The sequence below is a fragment of the Lissotriton helveticus genome, chromosome 11, assembly GCF_964261635.1.
Source record: "Lissotriton helveticus chromosome 11, aLisHel1.1, whole genome shotgun sequence".
NCBI lineage: Eukaryota > Metazoa > Chordata > Amphibia > Caudata > Salamandridae > Lissotriton > Lissotriton helveticus.
This window is the reverse complement of record NC_136072.1, coordinates 222068873-222094228: the sequence shown is the minus strand read 5'-3', so window position 1 is coordinate 222094228 and position 25356 is coordinate 222068873. Positions and strand designations below refer to the sequence as shown.

The following is a 25356-nucleotide window of genomic DNA, read 5'->3' as shown; positions in this document are numbered from 1 at the left end:
TTACAAAAACGGCCCCCACCGGTATAAAACCGGACCCCACACCTCCGGCCCACCGGGGAAATGCCCGGTGCCCGCTATGGCCAGTCTGGCCCTGCATGTGACCTTATTTAATATAACTGGTGCTCATTTAAAGCGTTGGGCCTTTGGGTTGAGTTAGTGCATTTTTCTGCAGTTTTAAAAAAAAGTGCTAAGAGGGAACAAAGCCTTAACATAAGGAAAGACAAATGGTTGCTGATTTGTACACAGTGAAATCAGAGAACCCAGATAAATTGGGATTTCCGCGCTTACATTTTGTGTTCTTAGCAAACTATTTTATTTCACCAAAACTCTTTTTTTTCAGTATCACGTATGATACTTTCAAACATGTATGTGAGTTTAGACTACCAGTATTACACAGCTATCACTTTCAATAAACACTTCAGTACCACATGTTAAAGAAATACTCCTTTTCGAATTTTAAAGATACTGTATCATATTTTACATGGTTTGTAATATAAATGTCATAGCAAACATTTGACTAGGCTTTGCTTGTTAATGGGTTGGCTCACCCACTTCTACCTGTTTTCAGTTGAATCTGCCGAAAACATATTAGGAGAAGTACAGTCATAAAAAAAAATATATATATATATATATATATATATATATATATATATATATATCATGCGTTTAATTCTTTAAGCTTTTTATTATTACACTGCGGTAAAGAAAAAAATGCTGGAAATGTAGGGAGGTTTAGTGTCCAACTGGTTCTTTTATGTGTTAGTGGTACTTTGCTGCCACCTTCTGTCTAAACTACAGATGAAAACAGAAAAATGTTGAGTATGTGGAAGTATATTGCTAGTGATGTATTTAGATAAAAGCAAATGTGAAACTTTCAGTCCAGTTCTATTTATCGATATTTGGGTATCCAAATGAAACAATGTCTGGCTTTAAAGAAATGTTGTATGGTAATATGTAAAAGCATTACAAGTTGATAGCAGGGGAATGGATATTTATTTGTGTGGAAACAAAGAACTGTAGAATAATAGTGGTTAATTAGAAAAGGTTGAACTTCCAAGCCAGACCTAAGCATGCATGTAGGTTAAGGACTACCCAACTCCCATCTGTGCAGCTGCCAGAGAAAAACACCATACATTTTCCAGTTATCTAAGACACTTTAATAGCTTTACAGTGATATGCGCAAGCCCCTAAAAATTCAAGATCAGGCAGCTGGATTAAAAAAAAACAAAATATTCTGGCCAAACGAAGCTTGTGCTCCTGGTTCCCAACATGTGGGTAGAGCAAAAATCCCCTCTATTATTCCTCATATGATTGTCTGGCGACAGCTTCGTTATTAGGCCAGGCCATAATAGGGGACATAGGATTTATGCAATGAAGTAAACGTTCAGTATTATGATGGCAGAGACCATGCACCACTGCACATTAACGTCCATACCACCTTTTCCTGGTGAGGTGGTTTCAATATCAAAGCCATGTATTTTTTCCAGCAGTAATAAGCAAAGCTGGATAGACTTATTTAAAATATGGGTATTTATTTGTCTCATAGGTATAAAAAAAAAGGTACTCAAACACTCATAACGGTGTAGTGGGATTGATTATAAAAAATAACCCTTATTTCACCTCAAATTGCAGATGAACACATTTAAAAAAAATTAACAGACCCAAAAAAGACTGCATTAACAGCACCACAATCACATTTAACCTAAGAGATCAGTTAGTGCAGCCTTCTATGTATAATGATGCACAACTGTTTGGACCCAGGGCGGCTTTAGGGCAGTGCGACCGGTGTGACCGTACCTGGCACTGACCTGAAGGGGGCACGTACCTCAAGGTGTGGCACTGTGTTTAGCAATAACTTTTAATTTAAAAGCACCTGCTAAAGACTTCATTGTGTGTCCAGCTTGTAGGCAGGAATAAAAAATGTCAAGATAACTCCTGTAATTAATGTTCCTGCTAGAGAGACAGTAAGGGATCAGAGTTCTGTTCAGTGGCAGGTTTGACTCGCCATAAAGTAGTGCAGAGGGTTAATGTTCCTGCTGCAAAGAACAGATCTATATTTAGTGCGGATAGCCAAGTGCATTAGTAAAACCAGCCTTAACTAGCAGTTTAAAACAAATGAAATGCATGTGAAAGAGGGGCTATGAAGATATGGGAGGCCCTTTTGCCGGGTGGTAGTGAGGGAATCAATGATTGTCACACAGGGCACCACTAGCTCTAAAGCCGCCCCTGTTTAGACCTATGTAAGCAACAACATCCTATCTCATGTCATGAGAAAAGACAGGGCAAGGCATTACTAACTTGGACAACTGATCACAGAGAAAAAAAAGAGTTCACTCACTGAGATTGTTGAACTTGTGATAAGCAGTACTGTTTTGACATCAAAGAAGTGGAAAGCGGCACTCTGCAGCTTTTAAGTAGCTGGTGCCTAACTAAATGTATAACTTTGGCTGTAGGCATGTTACAGAATCACATGTTGTGTTGCGCATGTGCCATACACAAAGTAAACACCCCCACAGTGTCATAGTTATTGGTTTAATCTATGACGTATTCATGTTCTTAAATGTCACATGAGCCATACACTTGGCATAACAAGCATTTGCAATGCAATCAGTCTCACCTTTGGGACCTTATATGTATTTAGCTATGCAGCACATTAGCCTGGGTGCTGAAACATCTATTGTTCTTTAACATGGAGGGAAAGTAAGCACCAAACTGCCTGACATGCCAGGTATGGGAAAACATTGAAAGAAATATTGCCTTTCAACAGGAAATGGTACAGTCCAAAGCTCTGTTTTTAATATAAAATCACGGCCTTTGGTGGTCATATCACTGAAAATACAGGATTTGAAAAATATATATTGACCTCTGCTGGTCGTTTTCTATCAAGTAAGTTAAATAGAGACAGTTGCCAGAAAAAAATATAATGTCCCTCAGCAGAAAGCAATTCTGGTATTTTACTGACCTCTACTGGTCCTTTTCTATTAAGACAGTTAAATAGAGGCAGTTGAACAGGAAAGAAGTCCCTAAGCGGAAGCAGACAAGTCCTAGGGCTGATCTCCAGAGTCCACAAAGTTCATACACATATAAGTAAATACTAATACAGAAGTATATACTAAAGTATATACAAGAGGCCTCAAATGCTCAACCTAAAAAGCCCAAACCTCCATTGTGTCTCTCTGTGATTTTCTTCTATACTGTAACAATAACAAATGAAGCAGTGAAACACACACATTTTATAATATACACACAGTGATATATTCACAGTTATGGACTTGCAGCAGCTCGACCAGTTCAGGAGTGATAATCACCAAGAGGCATTAAATCACATTAACAATGGTGTAAGTCTTCATATGTTAACAATTTACATGCAATGCCCATTAAATGTTTGACCCATTGTATCTTATTTTTTACCATGTGCACTTAACCTTACCTACCACCCATAACATTTTCACGCCACAGCACTAAATAAGGTAGCACAACAGCAAAGTGTAAAGACCGGCAACAAAAATTTCACACTGCAATACTAAATAAACTAGGCAACAGCAAAATGTTGAGACCAGCAACAAACATGCTCACACCACAACACTAAATCTAGGTTAACAGCAAAATGTAAAGACCAGAAACAAACATTCTCATAACCCAACACTAAAACTCGGACAACAGCAAAATGTAAAGACCAGCAACAAACATTCACACACCACCACACTAAAACTAGGACAACAGCAAAATGTAAAGACCAGCAACAAATATGCTCATACCACAAAACTAAAACTAGGTTAACAGCAAAATGTAAAGACCGGTAACAAACATGCTAACACCACAACACTAAAACTCGGACAACAGCAAAATGTAAGGAACAGCAACAAACATTCCCATCATAACACTAGAACTACGACAACAGCAAAATGTAAAGACCAGCAACAAACATGCTCATTACCCAACACTAAAACTAGGACAACAGCAAAATGTAAAGACCAACAACAAACATTCACACACCAGCACCAGAACTATAGAAACAGCTAAATGTAAAGACCAGCAACAAACATGCTCACACCACCACACTAAAACTAGGACAACAGCAAAATGTAAAGACCAGCAACAAACATACTGACACTACAACACTAAATAAACTAGGATAACAGCAAAATGTAGGTTACTACGTGAAAAAACAAACTGTAAAATTAACATTTTTGCTACCCTCAAGCTAATCTACTAAAAACATCCAATCCCACAACACGTATGACTTCTTTATAAAACACAACCATGAAAGTTCTTCTCTCCACTCATCGAACATTTATAATTAAGCAATTTCTATCTTCCTGCTTTGAAGAAAAAAAAAGGGAAAAATAGTGCACCCGCTTACCATGAAATGCACCGTTATCTGATAGGAAGTGTCTGCAATACTGCACATGGCATCTCTTATCCAGGGTCCAGTAACTCATTGTGAGAGGTGTGTGTGTTCACCATCCAAAAACGAATCCTGTAAAGAGGTGACAAATGCATATTAGATTAGAGCAGTGCTAAAACCTCACTGTACCAAAAATGCCTAAAACAGTCAGGGGCGGCTCCTCCATTAGGGCAGAGGATCGTTGCCCAACTGCTTTCTGGCAGTGCGAGAAGCAGAAACATAAAATGGATTTTTAAATACCATTTTATGTTTCTGCTTCTCACGCTGCGAGAAAGCAGAAGGTAGGGTATGCCTGTTTGCGGGCAGTTGGGAGTGTATAACACAAAATTGCACAACTGTGGTCAAGGTCATGTGTATATGATAAATGTGCTAGGTAACTTCTCTCATCACCAATGTGATGCTACACACCTAACTGGGGGAGACATCCCTCAAGGATAAGAACCCTCACTCACCCGAGGGTGACATGCTTCATCATATGGGTCCCCCTTACCAGTGTTGAAATCCTGGTCAACACTGGGAGCTACTACTCCGGGATCTTAAAGGAGGAGCTCAGAGATGTTTTATTGGGCAAAGGGATAGTAATCCCATATGTGAGCAAATAGGTGTGGTGAGGATAGCAGCGCTGTGTCAAAAAGATAAGTGAATATTAAAACTATCTAAGGGGATACACTGAACTACTTTATTAATGTGTTCCACTTGACAGGATTAAAAAGTAACAGCACAGTGGTATAGAGGTAGAACCACTGTCACTAGTGGAAGGCCTTCTGGTAGCCATGCGATGTATAAATGTAAATACATTCATTCATTCTGATAGGACCACCAGCTTTAGCACTGCCATATTTATGGTTTCAAAGGAAGCGTCTTACGAATGGGGTCCCACAGGGCTCCATCCTGTGTCAGTTTTGTTTAATCATAATAGGAGACCACTGGCCATGTTATTCCATCAAGTCGGAGTTTGTTTCCACACGATGCAGGTGATACACAACTCAATTTTGATATGCCTCACTCCTTGTTTTTAACTCCAATTCCCAAACAGCAGATTTATTGAGGGATTGCCTGTCAATAGTTGTGAGGGGTTGTCTGTGAACTTTCTCAAACTTAATCCATTTTAGAACTAAATTCTTACTACTGCTTCCCTGTGAGTGACTGGGCTTCGACATCTTGGCCACAGAATATGGGTACCCCTCCATCTGAAGTAGTGCAGAGTCTTGCAATGGTGTTTGTCTACAAGGTGAGCATGGTTCCACAGGCCACCACTACCTGTACCCACTATGTCCTCATTTTGAAAATAATTCTACCCTATATTGAAAATAATTCCATATTCCTGTGATAAATGCTTTTGTTTAGTCCAGGCTGGACTATCCTAACGTTGGAGTTAACTGCCAAATACCACACCTGACAACTCACATAGCGAAATAGTGCATCACACGAGGCCAGCTCCCTTCACATGGTCACCTGGTGAGGAGCTGATATCACACAGTGGAAAGAAAAGCGACTTGGAACACTTTGAAAAGAGGAAATTTCCAGCTCGTCTTTCGAGGCTTTGAATAGCGTATGTCTATTAAGGGGTGTGAAAACACCCCAGAAAATCAACACGTTTTTTGGGGGGACGAGTCGCTTTGGTGTGGGAGAGAGGACACAATTATGTATTTTGGTACTTCTAGGCATGAGACCCTGCCCCCCTCACCCAAACACAGTGACATTGTTTTTTTGTTTGAAGGGCTGAAATATATACATATGCACCATGGACAGTAACCACAATCAACCTTTTTCCACTAGTGACTCCGCATCAAGGTCCCCCAGTTCAGCCCCTTCAGTTGATAGTTTCTTCCCCACATCGGAGGTTCCAATTCCGACTAAACATTAACGGGAACCCGCAACTCCAACACCAAACAAGAGTACACCACAAGGAAACACGGAAAGCTCACACTAAGATCTTTGATTTAAATTGACGTACTTAGCCAAGATCTCGTACACGCCCTATCACTACATCAGAGGCTGGGCACGGGATACCCCTCCAAGATGAATGTTATGACTTGCAATGCGTGCACATGTAAGAAGTCTTTTTTTGGTTTTTATTCCTTCCAGGTGATCTCTCGCTGGATAATAGACACAGAATAGACACAGAATAATGTAATTTCATGATGAAATGTACTTGCTTATCATTGGTATACTCGATGTAATGAAATACAAAAATCCCAATATTTTTTTTTAAACAAATCAGGATAACTCCGGCTCTATACAGTGATGGAACCCGTTTAGCTGCATACTGGGGCACCTTCAGTGAGCCAAAAGTTCTATGAGGACACACTATGCACTGTGTGCTATACAAACGCCATGTAGTAACAACAAAGAGATAGTGTTAATAAAAATATTCTCATTTCCTAACCATGACTACAACTTAGGTTTGATATGTAGATTTTATGGAACGATCCATGTAGCAGGAGCAGTCCGCAGGGCATGAATAAAATAGCCACAAGGCGAGAGAAATGTACTCTATTCACCAACGAAAGCTATGTAATTTATAAAGGCGGACCAAGCAACCAACGAAAAGCTGGGAGCGTGTGGTGGGTGTGTTTAAACTCCACAGAGGGATTACAGCATGCCTCGCAGAGCATGCGTGCTGCCTCTAGGCTCGACCTTAAAACCAATATGCAACTAGTGGTTGGCTGTAAAACATTATATGCAGTTTAATGTATATCACTTTCAAAGGCAGCTATTTAAATGTGGTAACATGCAGCAGATATGCCTGCTTTTGTATAATTAACTGCAGTCTTACAAATAATAAACTGATTGGCATATGTTATCTTCTGCTAATGACAATTCCAGAGAAACAGATCAGAATTCCATGAACATCCATTGCAGTTCTTCTCAGTAAGCTACCTGCTACTAGCAGCAAGCATGGTGATGTGGCAACTTAACTGTAATAAGTGATCACTGTTGAACATCTACCTAATTTTCTTATATCAGGTTAATAATGATGCCACCGATCTACTGTAATAAGATGATTAAAGGCAGGTTCTATGCAGGTATTGTAGGTTCGCATGTATTTTACAAGTAAAGCCCTTAGGTCCACTATTGTTCACAAAAAGGACATAGAAAATATGCCTTTGACATAAATTTCAGCAGATGGTGCAGAATTAGGCAGGACAAATACGAAAATGTATTCTTTAAAAAAGTGGTCTCGTACTCCTCAGAAGGAACCTCAAATGAAAACAATATAATAAGATAAACAGGACCATCAGGATGTGGATAATTTAGACATCCCAGCAACCAATCCAGAGAGTCTCCTTCTGATCACCATGGTGGAGGAAACAGACTACAGCTCTCTGTCTGAGAAAACAGAGGAAACAGATAATAGAGAAACATACCACAACTAAAGTGCATGTCTGAGTGATTAGCTATCATGTGGACAATCCTAAAAGAATAAGGTGAGTTTTAGAATTCAATCAAAGAATAATAGGCAGTTGGAAAATAAGATACATTTCCATTATTGATCCACTCAAAAGACCCCTGGTAAACAGAGGGGAGAAAACAAAGGACAGAACAGTGTCAGCGAGTAACTGACAGGAGCACTCATGGCCAGGGAGCAGCTACTCAATCCATTCTGGTGACAAAATGATCAGTTTGTTTCTCAAAACAATATAAAGTAAAATATATTCTTTTGGGGGGAAAAATCTGAATTTCAATAGGAAAAACAAAAATCACAACAAATCATCAAGGTGGAGGTTTCCAGACTTCATTAAACATCTAGATATGTTTGGCCTAGAACAAGCTGGACAATGGACAGACAGAGAAAAACAAATCAGACTAATAAATATTTGGAATTAGAAAAAATACTTTTCACCTTCTCCCACTCCATACATGGGTGTAAATATAGTGTGGGCTGGAACTTCCATATAAAAATTATGTTTATTAAATACAATATCCAAATCATTCCAGCAGGTAAGAACATTTAAAAATTATTTTTTGTGTATGTGCCAGTATTTATCATTTGCATACATCATGAAATAATCCTTAAAGCCACCCTCAAATATCAACTCAAATTTACAAAGATTTTCAATGTTTGACATAATGAATGTAGTTCAGTAAACTCTATTTGAAGAAATGATCTAGAGAGTAGCCTTAAATATACAACTAAAATCGTCTCAAACGAGGAACTTAACATTCAGTGGCCCAGTCTTACTGGATACAACCTTATTCGATGCACAATATTTCTAGAGATGCAAATATCAAAAACTTTATTGGAAAAATAAAACTTTTAACGAAAGGTTTGGAGAGTAACTACCAAAATAAAAGTACAGGTGACACTTGTACTTTATTGAGGACAAAGATACTATAGTTTATATGATGTTCTTATGCAAAGCTGTACGTACATTCTGGGCAGGAGTTGGACCCAAAACTGATGGATTTGGAGAAATGGACAGTGCTCTATCCCCAGACTTGCCAGCATTCCTCTGTCTATCAAACCAATCCATTTATCAGCATCTTCAGGGAATCCCTTACAAATGTAGGGATGTATAGGCTACTACGTCGTACGCCACATTACCACCACTGGAAAGTAGCTTGAGAAATAGTATAAACTCCAAATAAATCAGGCTTATCTGAAAGCAACACCTTTTACGATTAAAAGTAATTTTTTCTGGTTGCCAATGATTTGCCAAAACACCGCCTTTAGTTTCAAAGACATCAGTCAACAACTCCATCCAAACCCCACCCATGATAGCATTCAGTTAAACAAGACAAACTTTGACTCCTCTGATCATATGAATAACATTCATCATCTTCTGTTTATTAGCTTCTGATCTGGGAGTGCGAACTTCTGATAAAAAAGGGTTATATCAAGGTATGGGAAACAGGTTGCGAAAGTTATGGGCTTGGTTGGCTCCATAAAATTGCTAATGGTAAATAAAATTTAAAACGTTTAATTAGAAATATCACATCAATACAATTGCCGCTCCTTACTCAACTTCAATGATATCGAGAGACATTAATTAATAAAGCGATAGATCTCCTACTAATTACAAAACAAAATTCATGAATTTGACCAGCACCTTGTCACAAGAAAAACAAGCTCGCAGGTTCTTCCGCAGAAGGCCTGCTATCATTATAAATAAATTCACCCCTAACTCACCCCGAATATTCTTTGTCATAAATGTACAGCCATATTTGTTAACATAATTTCCTATCGAGGCAGAATTATGTTCATTTTATTCTATTTAAACTACCCTGTCATTTCTCTTTGGGCTCCCGAGTGGCAAGTCAAGGTCTCGAATAAAACAAAACCAGATATAAAGTATAAAAATATTAATTTGAGCCCGTAAAATGACACTAACTGTCTTTGTAATGAAACGGGCCCCAGTGCACTGAATGCATTATTTTGAAATATATTTATTTAAATTAGCAATTAAACAAAGGCCTTCACATAAATGACACAAGAAGAAGATTCTCGCTGGAAACCGAACATCTAAATCATGCTTTAGAGCTATATCAATTGCAAAGCCTCTTTTCAGAAGCACATGGAACTTGTAGTTGGCAGTGTACATAATTAGTCTTAATTAGCCGTTTCCATCCACCTTAAATTACTCAGCTAAGCACAAGTGTGCAACATTCAAAACGGCAACACATGAAATACTCTGAACTAATTTCTTGCAGTCAGTCTCTTCAAACAACCAGTGCTTGTTGCTTCTGAAAAGACTTATCTTAATGACAATCATCAACGAGGTAATGCTTTTAAATCCTATTATTGCTCTTCAGTTCCATATTGCCCCATTGGACCAGCCAATAAGGCGGACAATAGCTCTTTGATGAAAAAAAAACACAGAAAGTATTGACGATTACTTCTCCCAGGGGCGGCCTTAGGCATGTGCAAGCTGTGCACCTGCACAGGGCCGCCAAACCCAAGGGGCCACCAAAACAATATATATCCTTAATATAATAATCCTCTGAGGATGGATACATATTTGCGTGGCAGGGATTTGGCGGCCTCCGGCTCTGTTCCACTTCCAAACACCCTGAAGGCCCCCCCCCCCGGCCCCGCCCAGACCACCTCTTCCAGGGCCCCCTACCTACGCTCCCTGCTCAGGGCCGCCATGAGCCTAGAGCCGCCCCTGCTTCTCCAACCTGTCCATAGACAAGAATCCTGCTATTCACACAGAAGCTTTTCGATTGTTCCAATACCCTGTTTGGTTGCAATCAGTAAAAACAGATATTTTTAGCTTACACAAGAACTATAGCTTTATTTAATTTCTTTTGCCTGTAATGACACATCAAATACAGCGGTTCTCTCTATCTGTTGAACACGCATTGCCAGTATGGAGACTCCTTTAGCACTGCTCAGGTGGTGTTCAGTTGGACATCCAAAGGTATTTTAGGATCACACTTCAAATCTCCTTTTCCCTTTCACAACCCTAGCCCACTAACACTAAACACCATTCTACAAATTCACAGGAAATTTGCATCTTTATTTCAATTAAAAATAGTTCCCTACCTTTGCTCTTTAATGACCTTGGACTTGACACCCTTAAACTCTGCCTGCTGCGCCCCACATTGAAGGCAGGACATGTGCAGTCCCAGGAACCAAAAGTGATGTCAAGTGAGGGTCTGGAACTGGTGATAGGCACTTCAACAGAAGAATCAACACCCAGCTAGGCCATATGTGAACTCTAACATGCCGTTCTGACACCAGAATCTTTTCCTTTGGTAGATCATTAATACCTCTGATTGACAACTTGATTCCTGCTCTTCTGCAGTCCTGATATCAACGCAGAAATAAAGGGGATCCAGGTGGATCCTGCCGCATTTATTGAGCTGGATCCAGGATCCAACTGGCTCCAGGGAAATAGGATCAGTTTGTCTCCGTGTAATTAGCCAACACCAGGACGCATACAGCAGCACATGCACTTACATTTATTGCTGTTGACAAGGGGCAACTTTCTTATTTTTCACTTCCAGCTGGGCTCAAAACAAAAGCCAGATTTAAATGCCCATCAGCCCTTCTTTTGTTACCATATCATCCTGATTGCACGCTATCTAGAGCCTAACAGCTCGAGGCCAATGCAATGGTGGAAACAAAGTAGCACTGCTTATCACTTGAAGTAATTAAGAGAAACTATGAATTGGAGACACATTTGTTCAACCTACTTTGATCAACCCCTGTATCTAATAGCATGCATTGTAAGAATGGCAGCTGTATCCTTTTGAGTATTGTCACATATAATGATTTAAGTAGCACTAATTCATTGTTTTAATTTTTTTACAGCGCTACTCTTCTCAATGTCTGGGGTCACAGTGCATTACAGCACATGCACACATTAAACAGAAACAATAGATCATACAACTGTATAAGTCAATCTACAGGAAATATTACATACGACAATGAGGGTTACAAGGTGTAGGAGTCCCATATTGTCCTTACATGTAGACAATATATTTAAAAAGTACGTGATCAGGAGAAACACAAAGTCAGGATTACTAACTTATTGCAGTGGTTGGGATTGACAGTACTAATAAGACTTTAATACCACCAACCGAAACCCTTTTTAGAAACCTGAGAATAACACCAGATTAGGTTAAAAAAAACAATAAGGTTCTAAACCCATGCCTTGCAGTTTGCACACAGCTCCCTGATCCCAATTCCAGCTCACTGTGGTATATTAGAAGAGTTGTAATTTATTATTCTGGACTACATGGGAGGGGGATTCTATCAAGGGTGTCATATACGTCAAGTTGTAAAGCGCTCCGATACCTTCGGGTCTGGCTAGCGCTATATAAAACTCAATAATAATAATAATAATAATAATAATAATAATAATAACTGAAAGTAACATAAGGATCTCTATGTCAAAAAGAGTAACATACTTACCTGTGCACATAATACAAATATGTGATCTGCACATACATGTGTTTTGCAGCAGCATACTACCCATTTATGCTACTCGAGGAGTCAAAACTATGACTGGAAAAATAACAGCTCTCTCCAGCAGATGCATTAACCCCTTGCCTGCGCTGAACGTTCTGCGCTAGTGCGGAACGTTCTATTACCGAGGTAGTGCACGCGACGTCCGCTGAACGTCGACAGCAGCGGTGGGGTTAATCACCAGGGTTACCTTATCGTTATTATTATCCATGAAAAATGTTGGGCACACAGATTCCAGCAGCAGGTACCTTAATCCAGTAAGATATTTAAAAGTCTAATGTCTTTGTGACCAATTAAACCAGACCATTTACAGTCGCATTTCTCCCTGTTGCCACTTTGCTTCAGAGTTTTCAAAAAAGAAATATACAAGTTGACTGTCAGAATCTGCTTTTCATGACTCTCTCTGTCATGATTGCACCCCCTTTCCACTGCTACGCCGGAAACCCCAATTTACAGGTTCCCGGAGTAATTTGTTTTCAATTCCAGCATTGCATGGCATCCAAAAAACAAAAACTCTTCTCTCTTTTCCGCAGTCTTCTATCACCTCTTCAACTACCTTTTCGGCCTCCCACATTGGGCTTTCTGTCCCACATTAATGACACCTTCAGGAAAGTAAGCTTGTTAAGGTGACATATGCTATGATCTCTTTAATGAAAGTACCATACCTATAGGGTCATTGAATTATTTTATATACCATTCAATTCTGAGCTGTTTCTCTTCCACAAAGGGCAGATTCCATCAATGAGGGCAGTGGAAGATCATCCATCTTCCTACTATAGAACTTCAGCATCCATCAGCCATTTCAACTTATTGATAATCATGTGAGAACAAAGCATTCTCTTAGGCTATTTAATCAGTGTGAAAGATTATGATAACAGTAACTCTGTAGGCATCTCACACAACATGGAAACACTTCCCACATAGGCTCAAAACAAAGACCGCATCTTTCCAACCACACGTTACAAGATGTAGCATGCTGCCTATAGGCAAGCACATCCGAACCCAACATAGAGGTAGTAAGCACTGTATAAATATGTTATAATCCAATATATTCATGCTGTTTATTGCTTACACCAAAACTTTATTTGTTGCATTATTCGAACTATCACAACACAAGACACAGTCCAGCATTTCTAATTTGGTTGACATAATAATCCAGATGTAAACTTTACTGTCATTTTATGGGCGGGACATTCAAAGTCTGCACATCTGGACTACTTGATCAACCTAATTTACTGAACTGTCAATGCTGAACCTCCAGACCTGCAAACCATGAACAGATTTTCACCAGGTGAGAAAGGAGGGGAGGGCCTTGAAAAGGTCAGGGTCAGAAACAAGAGCAGGACTTAAACTGTCAGTGGAGAAGAGCTAAGCAAGCACAAGGAGATGATGGACGGAGCGCTGAAACTGAAGAGCTATACACAGACACTGGACACTGGAGGAGGACGCGGAGATGGTCCCATGGGAATGGGACGGGCTATTAGCTTTTTCCCAAAAAACACTTCTCCTGTTTCTGGAGAGGCTTTAAAAACCAGACTTTGGAGAGCAACTCTGGTGACTTGTAAACCCGATCCGCGTACAGGTTTACAATATCTGATTTTTCTGCTCGCTCACATGCACCAATTTCCTAAGACTGTAACAACAGATCTGCATCCTTCCATTTTCTTGGATGCAACGCTAGATCCACCAAACTTCAGTTCAGGAAAAACTATATGTGGACCTTGTAAATAACATTTAGCGTAGCATACACTTCAGTCTTGTGCATTGATTTAAAATACCTCGATTCGTTATGCATCTTAATTGGCATGTTCGGTTCAAGCAGCATGAATTCCAGTAGCCTAACTGTTAACTTGAGGTACAGTTTAAGACTTCATAAACCAAAAACTTTGATTACATTACCTAGCGAACATTGGGATTTTTGAGGAGATAGTTCTAATTCTCATTATATTAGTAAACAAGAAACTTCGCATTAATGATATAATTGTTGATGCATGCCTGACTTTAGATATAGTGTAACTGCTGAGAGATTATATTAAATTACATTTCTAATCATCAGGTCAGGTACCATATACAGTGATGCTGAAACACCTTATTGGTACCCAAGGCTTACATTTCTGTATAGATATACAAAATCCTCGACAACATCAATAGACTTTTCTCCCAATGGCCAGTTATATTCACAGAGCCTCTCTCTAAAGGCCATTACTTTTTATTTACTATGGCGTTTTTAATACTCCTAAGTAGTTGGGGGGGGGGGGGTTCAACCCTGAAGATGGAGATTGAATTATGCATCCTGTTTGAATGTAAGGATACTATGAATGGACGATTTTCCCAAATACAAGCCTAAATTTGAAGAGGTCACATGGCACATTTGTGCACTGCTCTCCTGGGATATTCATTTACCTTGTGTAACTTTTAGATAGCACTTGTACACCCAGATGGGTGGTTTGGCTGTTTAATGAGGCTACATGTTACAGAATGGCCAAGTCTTCAGCTGTTTCTGCACTTCACACAGTCAATAGTTTTACCTGTGGAAAACTGAAGCTTGATCCAATCAACAGGTGCCGAGACAGAGAAGGAGCATCCCCCTCCTCCATCTCGGACACTACGGCGAACAAAGCCGCTTCTCATGTAGGAACCTGAAAGGATACAAAGTGGACTTTCTACAGAATGTAGGAGCTGATCAAAAAATGGATTGATGAAAAATGTACACCAATAATAAATAATATACCCACTTGTAAAACAAAGTTGATGATCCATCCATTAACAAAATATTGGCAACTTGTTGGGCCAGAAAACAAATGGAAATAAACTACAAAACTATACAAACAGTGGATTTTAAGTTCTTAGTAAATTCAAAAGAGGTGAGAAGTGGCCAGAGAACAGTAAGGCCACTAGGGCGAATCCAAAGAAATATAAAGTCTTGCATTCAATTTCCTTGAATTTAGAAATTTCAAGGAGAGGTCTTTATTTGGCCCTTGAACACATTATACTGACACAAAGTTTAACGTGCTCCACAAAATACCAGGGGAGTTCAGGTGTACCATCTTATAAGAAACTCAAAGCACCTTTAACTGCACCAGAGCTTTGGAACTTTTTACAATTACATTTTATTCCAATGCCCCAAAACGAGGCTGTTTTTGCCCCGCGGCTGATTAATCTGGTACTGCTGCTGGAAGCAAAGTTTCTTTTCAGCATTTAAAACCTGAAATAATGTTAGAATGAAAAGAAGGAATACAAATATTTGAATGAGTAACTACATTAGAGTAGCTCCAGCTCCCTCAATTGGCAAGGAAAAGTGATAGATACACAAAACAGAAAATTTTCATGAACAAAATGCTGATGGCCACTTGTGGATCAGGCTCAAATGGATGGGTCTGCAAAACAGTGAAAAGCAGTTATAACTTCCAGGACAGAAACACCGCTTACACTGGCATCTTGGAAGATATCCACCTCCCAGGCAGTGGAAACCGACCCAGAAACGCAAAGTAGGAAGATGGGGGGTTTCAACTGTCTCAAGCACAGTTGTCACCAAGCTTTGAACCTCCAGCAGATTTCATGAAAAGCACATAGGGGCTGTATTATTTATATAAAGGGCACACTGCCCTGGTCTGTGCCACGGCTCGCCTTTAATTGGATGTGTCAGGGCAAAAATGGACAGTGTGCCCTATTATATATAATGTGCTGCATCCAGGGCAGATGCGAACTTGTGACTGCCCTGGCCAGGGCATTATTGAAAGGTAGTGCTCAGTCTTTCACCGTGCAGGTGGCACCTGGTCTGCTTTTGAAAGGGGATCAGAAACCCCCTGGCCGGTGGGTGCTATCAGTAAGTGCTCCCACCAGCAGGGTTATCTCTGGTGTGTCCGTAGACCCCATGTCTCTCCTTGCATGGGTCACACAGAGTGCAACGTTTTTTGTGGCACACAGTCAGTGCGCCTCCTGAGGTTCGCTTTGCCTCTGCACCCAGATCTATAATATGCCACAGAACTGAGGCAAAGTATTTTACCCAGAAGCATAGGGCCACACCCCATGGTTATGAGGGAATTCCCCTCTAGAATCATGCCAGCACTGTATGTTTGCTGGCACAATCTGTATTATTTATTTTGTTTGTTTATTTGAAAGGTTTTATATAGCGCTGGCTAGACCTGGAGGTATCAGAGCGCTTTACATGAGTATCAAACCATAGTTGCAGGTCAAACCGTTACAAAGGTTATACAGTTATTAGAGCAAAACTACAAAGTTACATGTTCGGTCGAGAAAAACAATAAGGGCATATGCGTAAGGGAAAAAGTAGGCAAGGTAAGCGATTCAGAGGGGAGGGGGTAGGAGCAGGGGAAGTAGACAGCGAATGAAGGAGGGAAAGAGGAGGGGGAGGGGGAGAGACACAACATGAAAGAAGAGGGGGAGGGTGATGGGGGCACAAACCGGTAGACGAGTAAAAGCTGCGTCCAAAGTCCAGTAAGCTATGATCACAGGGGAAGTGATATCATTCCCCCAACTCAGATGTGATAGGCTCCCTTTACACAGTGGACTCTTTCAAAGGGGTCTCTGAGACTCCAAGGCCTACCTACTGGATCCTTCCCTAACAAGGGGAGAGGGAGTGCTTTGGTAAGGGGCACCATACTATGCCTCAGCTGTGCGTGATTCCCTTGACGCTGTGGCCTCTCTCAGAGGGTTCACTAAGACTCCAGAGTAAGAATATTGGCAAGGCAAGTGTCTATGGCCCCTTCTGTAATGCCAAACTGCCCCAGGGATGCAGAAAGCAGGCACACATGCCTCTTGTGCACCCAGGGCACTCTGTGTGATATGGTCCCTACTGGTACCTCGTCAACACCATGGTCAGCATGTCTCCAATACAAGAAGTTGAATATGTCAATAGTTGAAGGATGAAGGAGTTGCTGTTCTGCCCATGATTGCAGGGAAGAAGCAACATTTCCCAATGCCTGAGAACCCACCACCATACTAAAGTGCACAATCCAGAACAGACCTGCACAGCATCAAGTGAAGAATCCTATGCAATACAACCTGGAAATGAACTCTGGACCTGTATCTACACTTCAACATGCCTAAGATCATATTGTGTGCAGATTTATGCAGTGGCAGCACAAACAGTACTGGTAGCTGGCTATGCCACAGACTTAATTCACCAGATATGCTAAAGACATCTGAAAGAGAAATGTCCATATTACTCCTAATAATGTTTGACAACTTAAGAAAGGCATCCTTGGCCATTTACTTGCCTCTAGGATTCACCTCTATCACCTCCCGTCCCTGCATATATCCAGAAGATTCAGATACCAGGATAGATGGGGAATACTTTCAGCCAGACTTAGATTTGCCCTCCTTTTCCCCGCACACAACCATGTAAACACCTCTTCTCATACAGCTCATACACCCTCTTCTTATAGTCTCTTCTAGGTGCTACTTTCATGAGCTGGAAAAGACCCCCTGTATGTGAAGGGATCATTAAATCCATCAAAGATTCACATACATGCCACATTTTCCTTCATGAGGTTGCTCATGAGCGTACAGCAGAGAACTGAGAAGCAGTATTAATATCTCAACAGACACAAGGAGATGATGGACAGAGTGCTGAAACATTTCAGACAATCACCCCAATCACAGATCTGGGCTGAATCCATCATCGTTCTTTAGCTCACTTTGCCACCTCAGTACAGACCCAGCTATATGCAAATCAGTCTTGAACCTGTGCCTCATGGGAACAAGCCAACTTGAAACTGCCAAGCTATGCCTTCCCTGTACTGGAAGCAAGCATCCTGGGACCGGTTTCAGGGTAACACCCCTCATAAGCCAGGCTAGCTTGAATCCAGTGGCAAAGTGAGCAAGGGGCCCACGTCTTGACATACCCTGCCAACTTAGGGCGAACAAAGGAAACACAAGAAGACATCTCATCATATCAGCAGCTGCTCCTTCATGTACATAATGGAAGAAAATGTCCTAGTTCAGGCAGCACAATGCAGCCCTAGTGATCTGCCATACGCAGGTGCATACATTGAAAATTAATGTGTACACTGACTTTGCCCAACGCTGGCAACCGCACTGATGCACAGTTCCTTGTTGGGAAGTCATCTCCCACCTCCAGGTCTATTCACACCTCAACCATGGTCTCTCGCTCTGAGAAAGCAACAGAGTGTAATATTCATTGACTACAATTTTAGAGAACTGAGCCCAGCAGAGGTCTCCACAAATTTGTCAGGAGAAGCAAACAACAAAATAAGAAGTTGAAGACGCTGGGCTAGATATATGCCACCCTCCTGGGGAGGCAGAGGAGCATCGATTGATACACTGGTTGTGCTTCCAGTGGAGATTGCTCCTAGAAAGAGACATTGGAACTGCTGTTAAACCCTCATACTGTTGCATCTGGAAAAATGCAACACCCTCTCACTGGCCTCCCAGAATTCACGCTGGTGGTAGCCTGCCTCATAATGTGTCTAATAAATATGGGCACATCACCCCTACCCTGATGGAACCCACAGACTCCCCTTCTGAACCACACCTTCACAAGGAGCTCCATCATCAACAAAGATATCATGAATGGCACCCTTCCCTGACTGGCTGGCAAGCTCACTAACTCTGTTGGCTCTCGGCACACAATCAGCCACTTCACCTGAGTGGAGATGAAGTACAAATTAGAAAACAAGCATTGGTAAAGCCAATAGGTTTCGCCAATCATAGCTATTGGCCATGGCAATGTTTTGCAGCCATGCAGTAAAGCAGCGCAGATGCTTTGCAGTGTGGCTAAAACAAATTCTAAAAAGCACAGGGCTAATGCACTTGTATTTATTGTTTGCAGTGCATTAGCGCTAGATGCATCATAGTCCTTTTTTATTATCATATTTAGCCATACTGCAATACAGCATGGCAACAAATCATTGTCAGTCAGAAATCCCCCCGCTGTACAGCATGAAGAAAATGCAATAGCACAGCCAATAACCTCAAAGGTGAGACCTATTGGCTTTGCCAGTGCCTGTTAGATCTTGGTGCAACACCCCTGAGATTCTGAGTAAATTAGTTAGGCTCCCCAAGCATGAAAAAAAGATATATATATGTCATTTGACACAAGATCCTACCACATAATGAAAGCAATCTCTGCCATGTCTTAGTGAAAAGACATTTGGTACCAGATAACATCTGTTGTCCCAACAAAAGCATATAACATCTGTTATCACAATAAATATTTTTTTCAAAGGAGAAAAGGGCTTATTTTAAGTGTGAGTGGCATTATAAAACATAGCTACAAATGGCAAGAGGTTCAAGGAAGACACAAAAAAGAAATTTAGTACCACAATCTCAGCACGAATAGTAAAAAGGACAGCAATCAAGTTGGAGCAATCTGTACTTGGTCCATGCTCCAACCAAAAGAAGAGGAAGTGAAGTCAGCCGGCTGGCTAATCGGAAGGGAGCAAATAAGAGTGACAATGAAGCCAATGAATGCTACACATTGGGCAGGCTGCAAGCCCCTTGTTTGTATACAGTATCTCTTGCAAGCCAGAGCGCATGCGCTGTTGCAGGCGAGACCTAAAAAGAAGATAACAAACCTTATCCATCTTTGCATCGAGTATCTAGAATGACATTCCTGTATCCATCAGGACTTTCCCAACCAACCATTCGCCAATTTAAGAAAGAGCTAAAATCATCCCTCTCTAAAGAACACTACATCATAATATGGCAATTGACCACTTTCACTCTTCGAAACAAGCTATCACTCGAGTCACACATTGACCATGTCGTTGCTTTTAATAATCTACAGTGGCCTGCTACTTTTGGGCTAGATTGGAGCTGTGTAAACAGCGCACACATACATACAGATAGAGCTATTGCCTCATTTAGTAAAGATTTGCAAAATAAAGATAAACATATGGGTAAGGGCCAGACGAGGCTGGCACAGGTGAGAGTGGTGGGGCTGGTGCGGGATGGGGGGTTGGGGGGGGGGTGAGTCGACTGTCGACGGGATAAGTAAAATTAAATAAAACCACTTAACTGGCGCACCTGGTAAGGGCATTCCCAAAGCCCGCCCTGGACCTCACTAATGCCCTAAACTACAAACCCAAGGTCAGTGTAGGAAAAGGAACGTTATTTGGTATCTCAGTAATATATTTGGCCACCGTGAAGTTGGGGTCCAGGGTGAAGCATAAGGGTTTTTCAGATCCTCAAAGAGAACCCATAACCTCCACGAAGAGAGAAGCCTGCAAGCATACATTTATAGGGTTAGCCGATCCATGCCATACCGGAAGGGAGGGGCTCCATGGTCCAAGAGGGGCTCATTTACAGGAAATGCCTAGACATTCAGTCCCTCATTCACTCAAAGGAGTACGGATGCCCTGCATGATGGATCCGGTCTCCTCTAGCTTCCCAAACAGAGAATCATTGAGGGTGTGAGCACAGTTGATGTGTTTTCCATGTACTAAATGTTTTACATTTGCATGTTTTGAATACGATAGGAGTAAGAAAAAGGGGATTCCCACACTAACAAAGCTTAAAGATATTTAAATCTTTTTTTTTAAACTAATTTCTTTATTTGCATCAATGGAAGACTAGAATTTATTTCAACCAAATGTTTACAGATTGTCTAGGAAGAAATAACTGCAGGTGAGCACAGCAGCTTAGTGTCATAAGATTACCAATGCGTCGAGGCATAATCATTTATAATATTGTATTATTTAATTTGCACCAGTTGAGAATGTTAACCTGTGTTAAACACTTAAACGTAAAAGTCCCCGTTGTCGTTTTCTGAAATGCTGCATTTACTTGAAGGAAGAATAAATATAAACGGATGTTTCGTTAATGTTGGATTTCGCCACTAGGTGTCAGACAAAGATTAGATTTGGTCGATCTAGCTAAACTGCTGACTTCTAGGCTAGTGAATGTTAGTAGTTACCAGAAGGCATTAGGCAAGGAGTCTAAGAATGCTTCAATCCGTTGAGTAGTACATTTAACTCTGCGGATAGGAGGCTTAAAGTTACTGGGAACAACTCCGGGCACTCAGAATGAGGCAGGCACTTATTGTTTTTAGGTATGCTTAGCTTTTACTGCGACAGTTTTCTCATCACTTCTTTCCTCGTGCTCTATATGGCTTTCTTTTTGTTTAATTATTCACTCTGTGTTTTGCTTTTACCTTTTCTCACTATTTGTCTTATATTACCTTTTCTCACTATTTGTCTTATATTACCTTTTCTCACTATTTGTCATATTTCTTTTCAACGCCTTATTAACTCTACTTTGCTCGAACTCTGTCTCTTGCTTTTTTTTATCTCACACAGAACAAGGCAACATTGGCTGTTACTTTTTTCGCATCACTTCTTCCCTCTCTCTCTCCCCCATTCTCTTTCTCTCTAGCTCACCCTCTCTCCCTCTCTAATTCTCTCTCTCTCTTTCATTCTCTCTTCCCCCTTCATTCTCTCTCTCGCTTTCTCTCCTTCATTCACTCTCTCTCACCTACTTTTTCTCTCTCTCTCTCCCCTTCATTCTCTCACCTCTCGCTCTCTTCTCTCTCACTCACTCTCCCACTTGAGCGCCAACTGCCATTCCTTCTTCCATTCTTTCTCTCTCGTATTCACTCCTCCACTCTCCTCCTCTTTGGCCTGCATGTTGTAAAAATCTACACAGCAGACAAGGAGCCTCTCGAACAGTCTCCCCAGTCTCTAATTCTCTCTCTCCTTCATTCTCTCTCCTCTCTCTCTCCCTTCATTCTCTCTCTCCCCTCTTTCTTTCTTTCTCTCTCTTTCTCTCCTCTTCATTCACTCTCTCTCCCCTTCTTTCTCTCTCTCTCTCCTCTTCATTCTCTCTCTCCCCCTATCTCTCTCTCTTTCTCTCCTCTTCATTCACTCTCTCTCCCCTTCTTTCTCTCTCTCTCCCCTTCATTTTCTCTCTCCCCCTTTCTCTCTCTCTCTTTCTCTCCTCTTCATTCACTCTCTCTCCCCTTCTTTCTCTCTCTCTCCCCTTCATTTTCTCTCTCCCCTTTCTCCCGCTCTTTCTCTCCTCTTCATTCACTCTCTCTCCCCTTCTTTCTCTCTCTCCCCTTCATTCTCCCTCTCCCCCCTTTCTCTCTCTCTCTTTCTCTCCTCTTCATTCACTCTCTCTCCCCTACTTTCTCTCTCTCTCCCCCCTTCATTCTCTCTCCTCTAGCTCTCTCTTCTCTCTCACTCACTCTCCCACTTGAGCGCCAACTGCCATTCCTTCTTCCATTCTTTCTCGTATTCGCTCATCCACTCTCCTCCTCTTTGGCCTGCATGTTGTAAAAATCTACACCATAGACAAGGAGCCTCTCGAGCGGTCTCATCAGAGTGCTGTGTAGTCATAACATACAACTTAAAGTTTGTGTCTTTTGCTCAAATCACTAAACTATTAATCACACTTTTCCAAGCCTATCTATTGTCACACATTATTTGTTACATGGATGCATTTCAAGGCAGCAGCATTAGTTATTCCCTTGTGCACTGCTGTCTCCTGAAACAAGCAGCTGTGAAAGTTTTCTCATCACTTTTTCCTCGTGCTCTCTCTTGCTTTCTTTTTTTAATCATTCAATCTGTGTTTTGCTTTGACCTTTTATCGCTATTTGTCTTATATTTTTATTCGCCACCTTATTAACTCAATTTTGCTTGCACTCATTCTCTTGCTTTTAAAAAAAAAATGTATTCTCCCACAGGACAAGGCCACATTAGCTGTGACATTTTTCGTATCACTTTCTCCATTGTGCACTCTCTCTCGTTTTCTCTTTTAGCATTCACTTTGGGTTTTGCTTTCACTTTCTCTCGCCATTTTTTAATTTTTTTATTGCCCCCCTTATTCACTCTATTTGGCTCGCAATTTGGCTCTTGCTTTTTTTTATTTTTTTTATTCTCCCACAGGACAAGGCAACATTGTCTGTTACTTATATCGCATCACTTCTTCCCTCGTTCTCTCTCCCCTCACTCACTCTCTCTCCCTCTCCCCCACTCTAATTATCTCTCTCCTTCATTCTCTCTCCTCTCTCTCTCCCCCCTACATTTTTTCTCTCTCTCCTCCCTTTCTCGCTCTATCTTTGTCCTCTTCATTCACTCTCTCTCCCCTTCTTTTTCTCTCTCTCTCCCTTTCATTCTCTCTCCTCTCGCTCTCTCTCACTCACTCTCCCACTTGAGCTCCAGCAGCATTGGCTGTTACTTATATCGCATCACTTCTTCCCTCTCTCTACCCCCACTCTCTCCTTCTCTCTCTCTCTCTCCCCTCTCTAATTCTCCCTCTCCTTCATCCTCTCGCCTCTCTCCCCTTCACTCTCTCCCCCCTTTCTCTCTCTTCTCTCCCCTTCATTCACTCTCTCTCCCCTTCTTTCTCTCTCTCTCCCTTTCGCTCTCTCATCTCTCTCACTCACTCTCCCACTTGAGCTCCATCTGCCATTCCTTCTTCCATTCTTTCTCTCTCGTATTCGCTCCTCCACTTTCCTCCTCTTTGGCCTGCAGGTTGTAACAAGCATTGGCATAGACAATAAGTCTCGCCTTTGGGCCCTTATAAGTATTTAGTTATGCAGCACAATATCCTTGGTGCAACAACATCAACAGTTACATGCCTAAACACTTATAAGGTCCCAAAGGTGAGACCTGTTGGCTATGCCAATGCTTGTTTTCTTTGGTGTAGTGCAATACTTGCAACCAAATTGGTTTTATGACTGTTTCACCGCATGTAAATAGTAGCTGCATGATAACATAATATGTAGACAGCTTCTTGATTTCTTTTTGTGTTCAGATATTTTTGACAAAGAAACTGACGAACCACAAGTAATGAACAAATTCTGTTAACCCCTTCCATGCTGATGACGGCCCCCGTCCGTCATGCATCACGGTGGGCGTGTGCGGATGACGGCTGGGGGCCGTCATGAACCCGCCCACTCATTAAAACGGCCGCACAGGCACAGAATCGCGGCCGCGCCCAAGGGGTTAAAGAGTAAATCTTCCCAGCAACATGAAGTGTTTTGCAAACAGAGGAAACTTTTGCAGGGAGGTCAAAGGTTACTAGCCTAAAATTGTTTACCACTGGCGTCCTAAGTCTCAAAACTCCTTTTGGACTCAAAACTGAACACCAAGTCCAATCCTTTAGCACTTAGCCTTCAGGGTACTAAAGTCAAGCAGCCAAATCCTACTCCGGGAGGTGGTGTGAGGTTAGAAGCTCGGAACCCAATAAACTTGCTGACACAAGTTAATAATAATGTCCAGCCACTGCTTAGGCTTTTAATAAGAAAAAGTGCCACACTTTGAATCAAACATGATTTAATATTGCATGGAAACGGTACAGAAACACCTAATAATAGAGGGTATTAATATTATGCTTCAAATTATTATTATGGTGTAGCGTAGACTTCTTCAGCAACTCAACCTATTACATAGAGACTTTGGGAGCCAATCGGAGATAAGTATAGCGTTTATTTTGTGAAGTGCAAGGTAATATATCAGGAGCCCACACGCAGCCTGTTCTTATGCATCAGACGCCCAACAAAGATTGAGCAGCTGGTGAGGGACAGCAGCGCGGGCCATATAGCAGTAACTTAAAAGGAAACATAGCTACCGGAGTGCATTTTTTTTGACAAGTGAGCTCACTCCGCAAAGCAGGAGCTCGCTCGCTTGTAGCAAATTCTTAAAGGTACCGCAACTCCATACATTACTGCAATGTAATATGATACAACACCTTCCTCGTTTCGAAACAAAACTAAATAATTTGTAGGAAGAAAAAAAATCTATAATAAGCATAACACAGTATTTACATCGACGACGCATAGTAATCCTTATTTTTAGAAGGCATAGTAGTATTACATACAGCTCTGGTATTATGGTACGTAATGCAACCATTAGATTGTTCAGGAACAATGTCTGTACCAGTTTGCCTTTGTGTAAGTTACAAATCAATTGCATTATCAGTCGGAGATGATCATTTACCTTCAGTCGAATGCTCTTGTGCTAGTTGCCAAAGAGTTTTTTCACAAAAGGAAATTTGCCATCATAGCCGTGCACAGCTTGAATTTTGGCTGCCCATGCCTGGGTAA

At 41.2% G+C, this 25356-nt stretch overlaps 1 protein-coding gene across 6 annotated transcripts in view; it reads right to left on the bottom strand.

Moving 5' to 3' along the window:
* Window positions 1-25356, bottom strand: part of PLCH1 (phospholipase C eta 1) — a 942696-nt gene that overhangs the window by 821696 nt on the left and 95644 nt on the right. For all 6 annotated transcript variants that reach the window (XM_078667769.1, XM_078667764.1, XM_078667766.1 and 3 more), the window contains exon 2: window positions 4364-4480. In XM_078667769.1, coding sequence (XP_078523895.1) covers window positions 4364-4442 — 79 coding nt within the window. In that variant the 5' untranslated portion in view covers window positions 4443-4480. The remainder of the gene's footprint in view (window positions 1-4363; window positions 4481-25356) is intronic.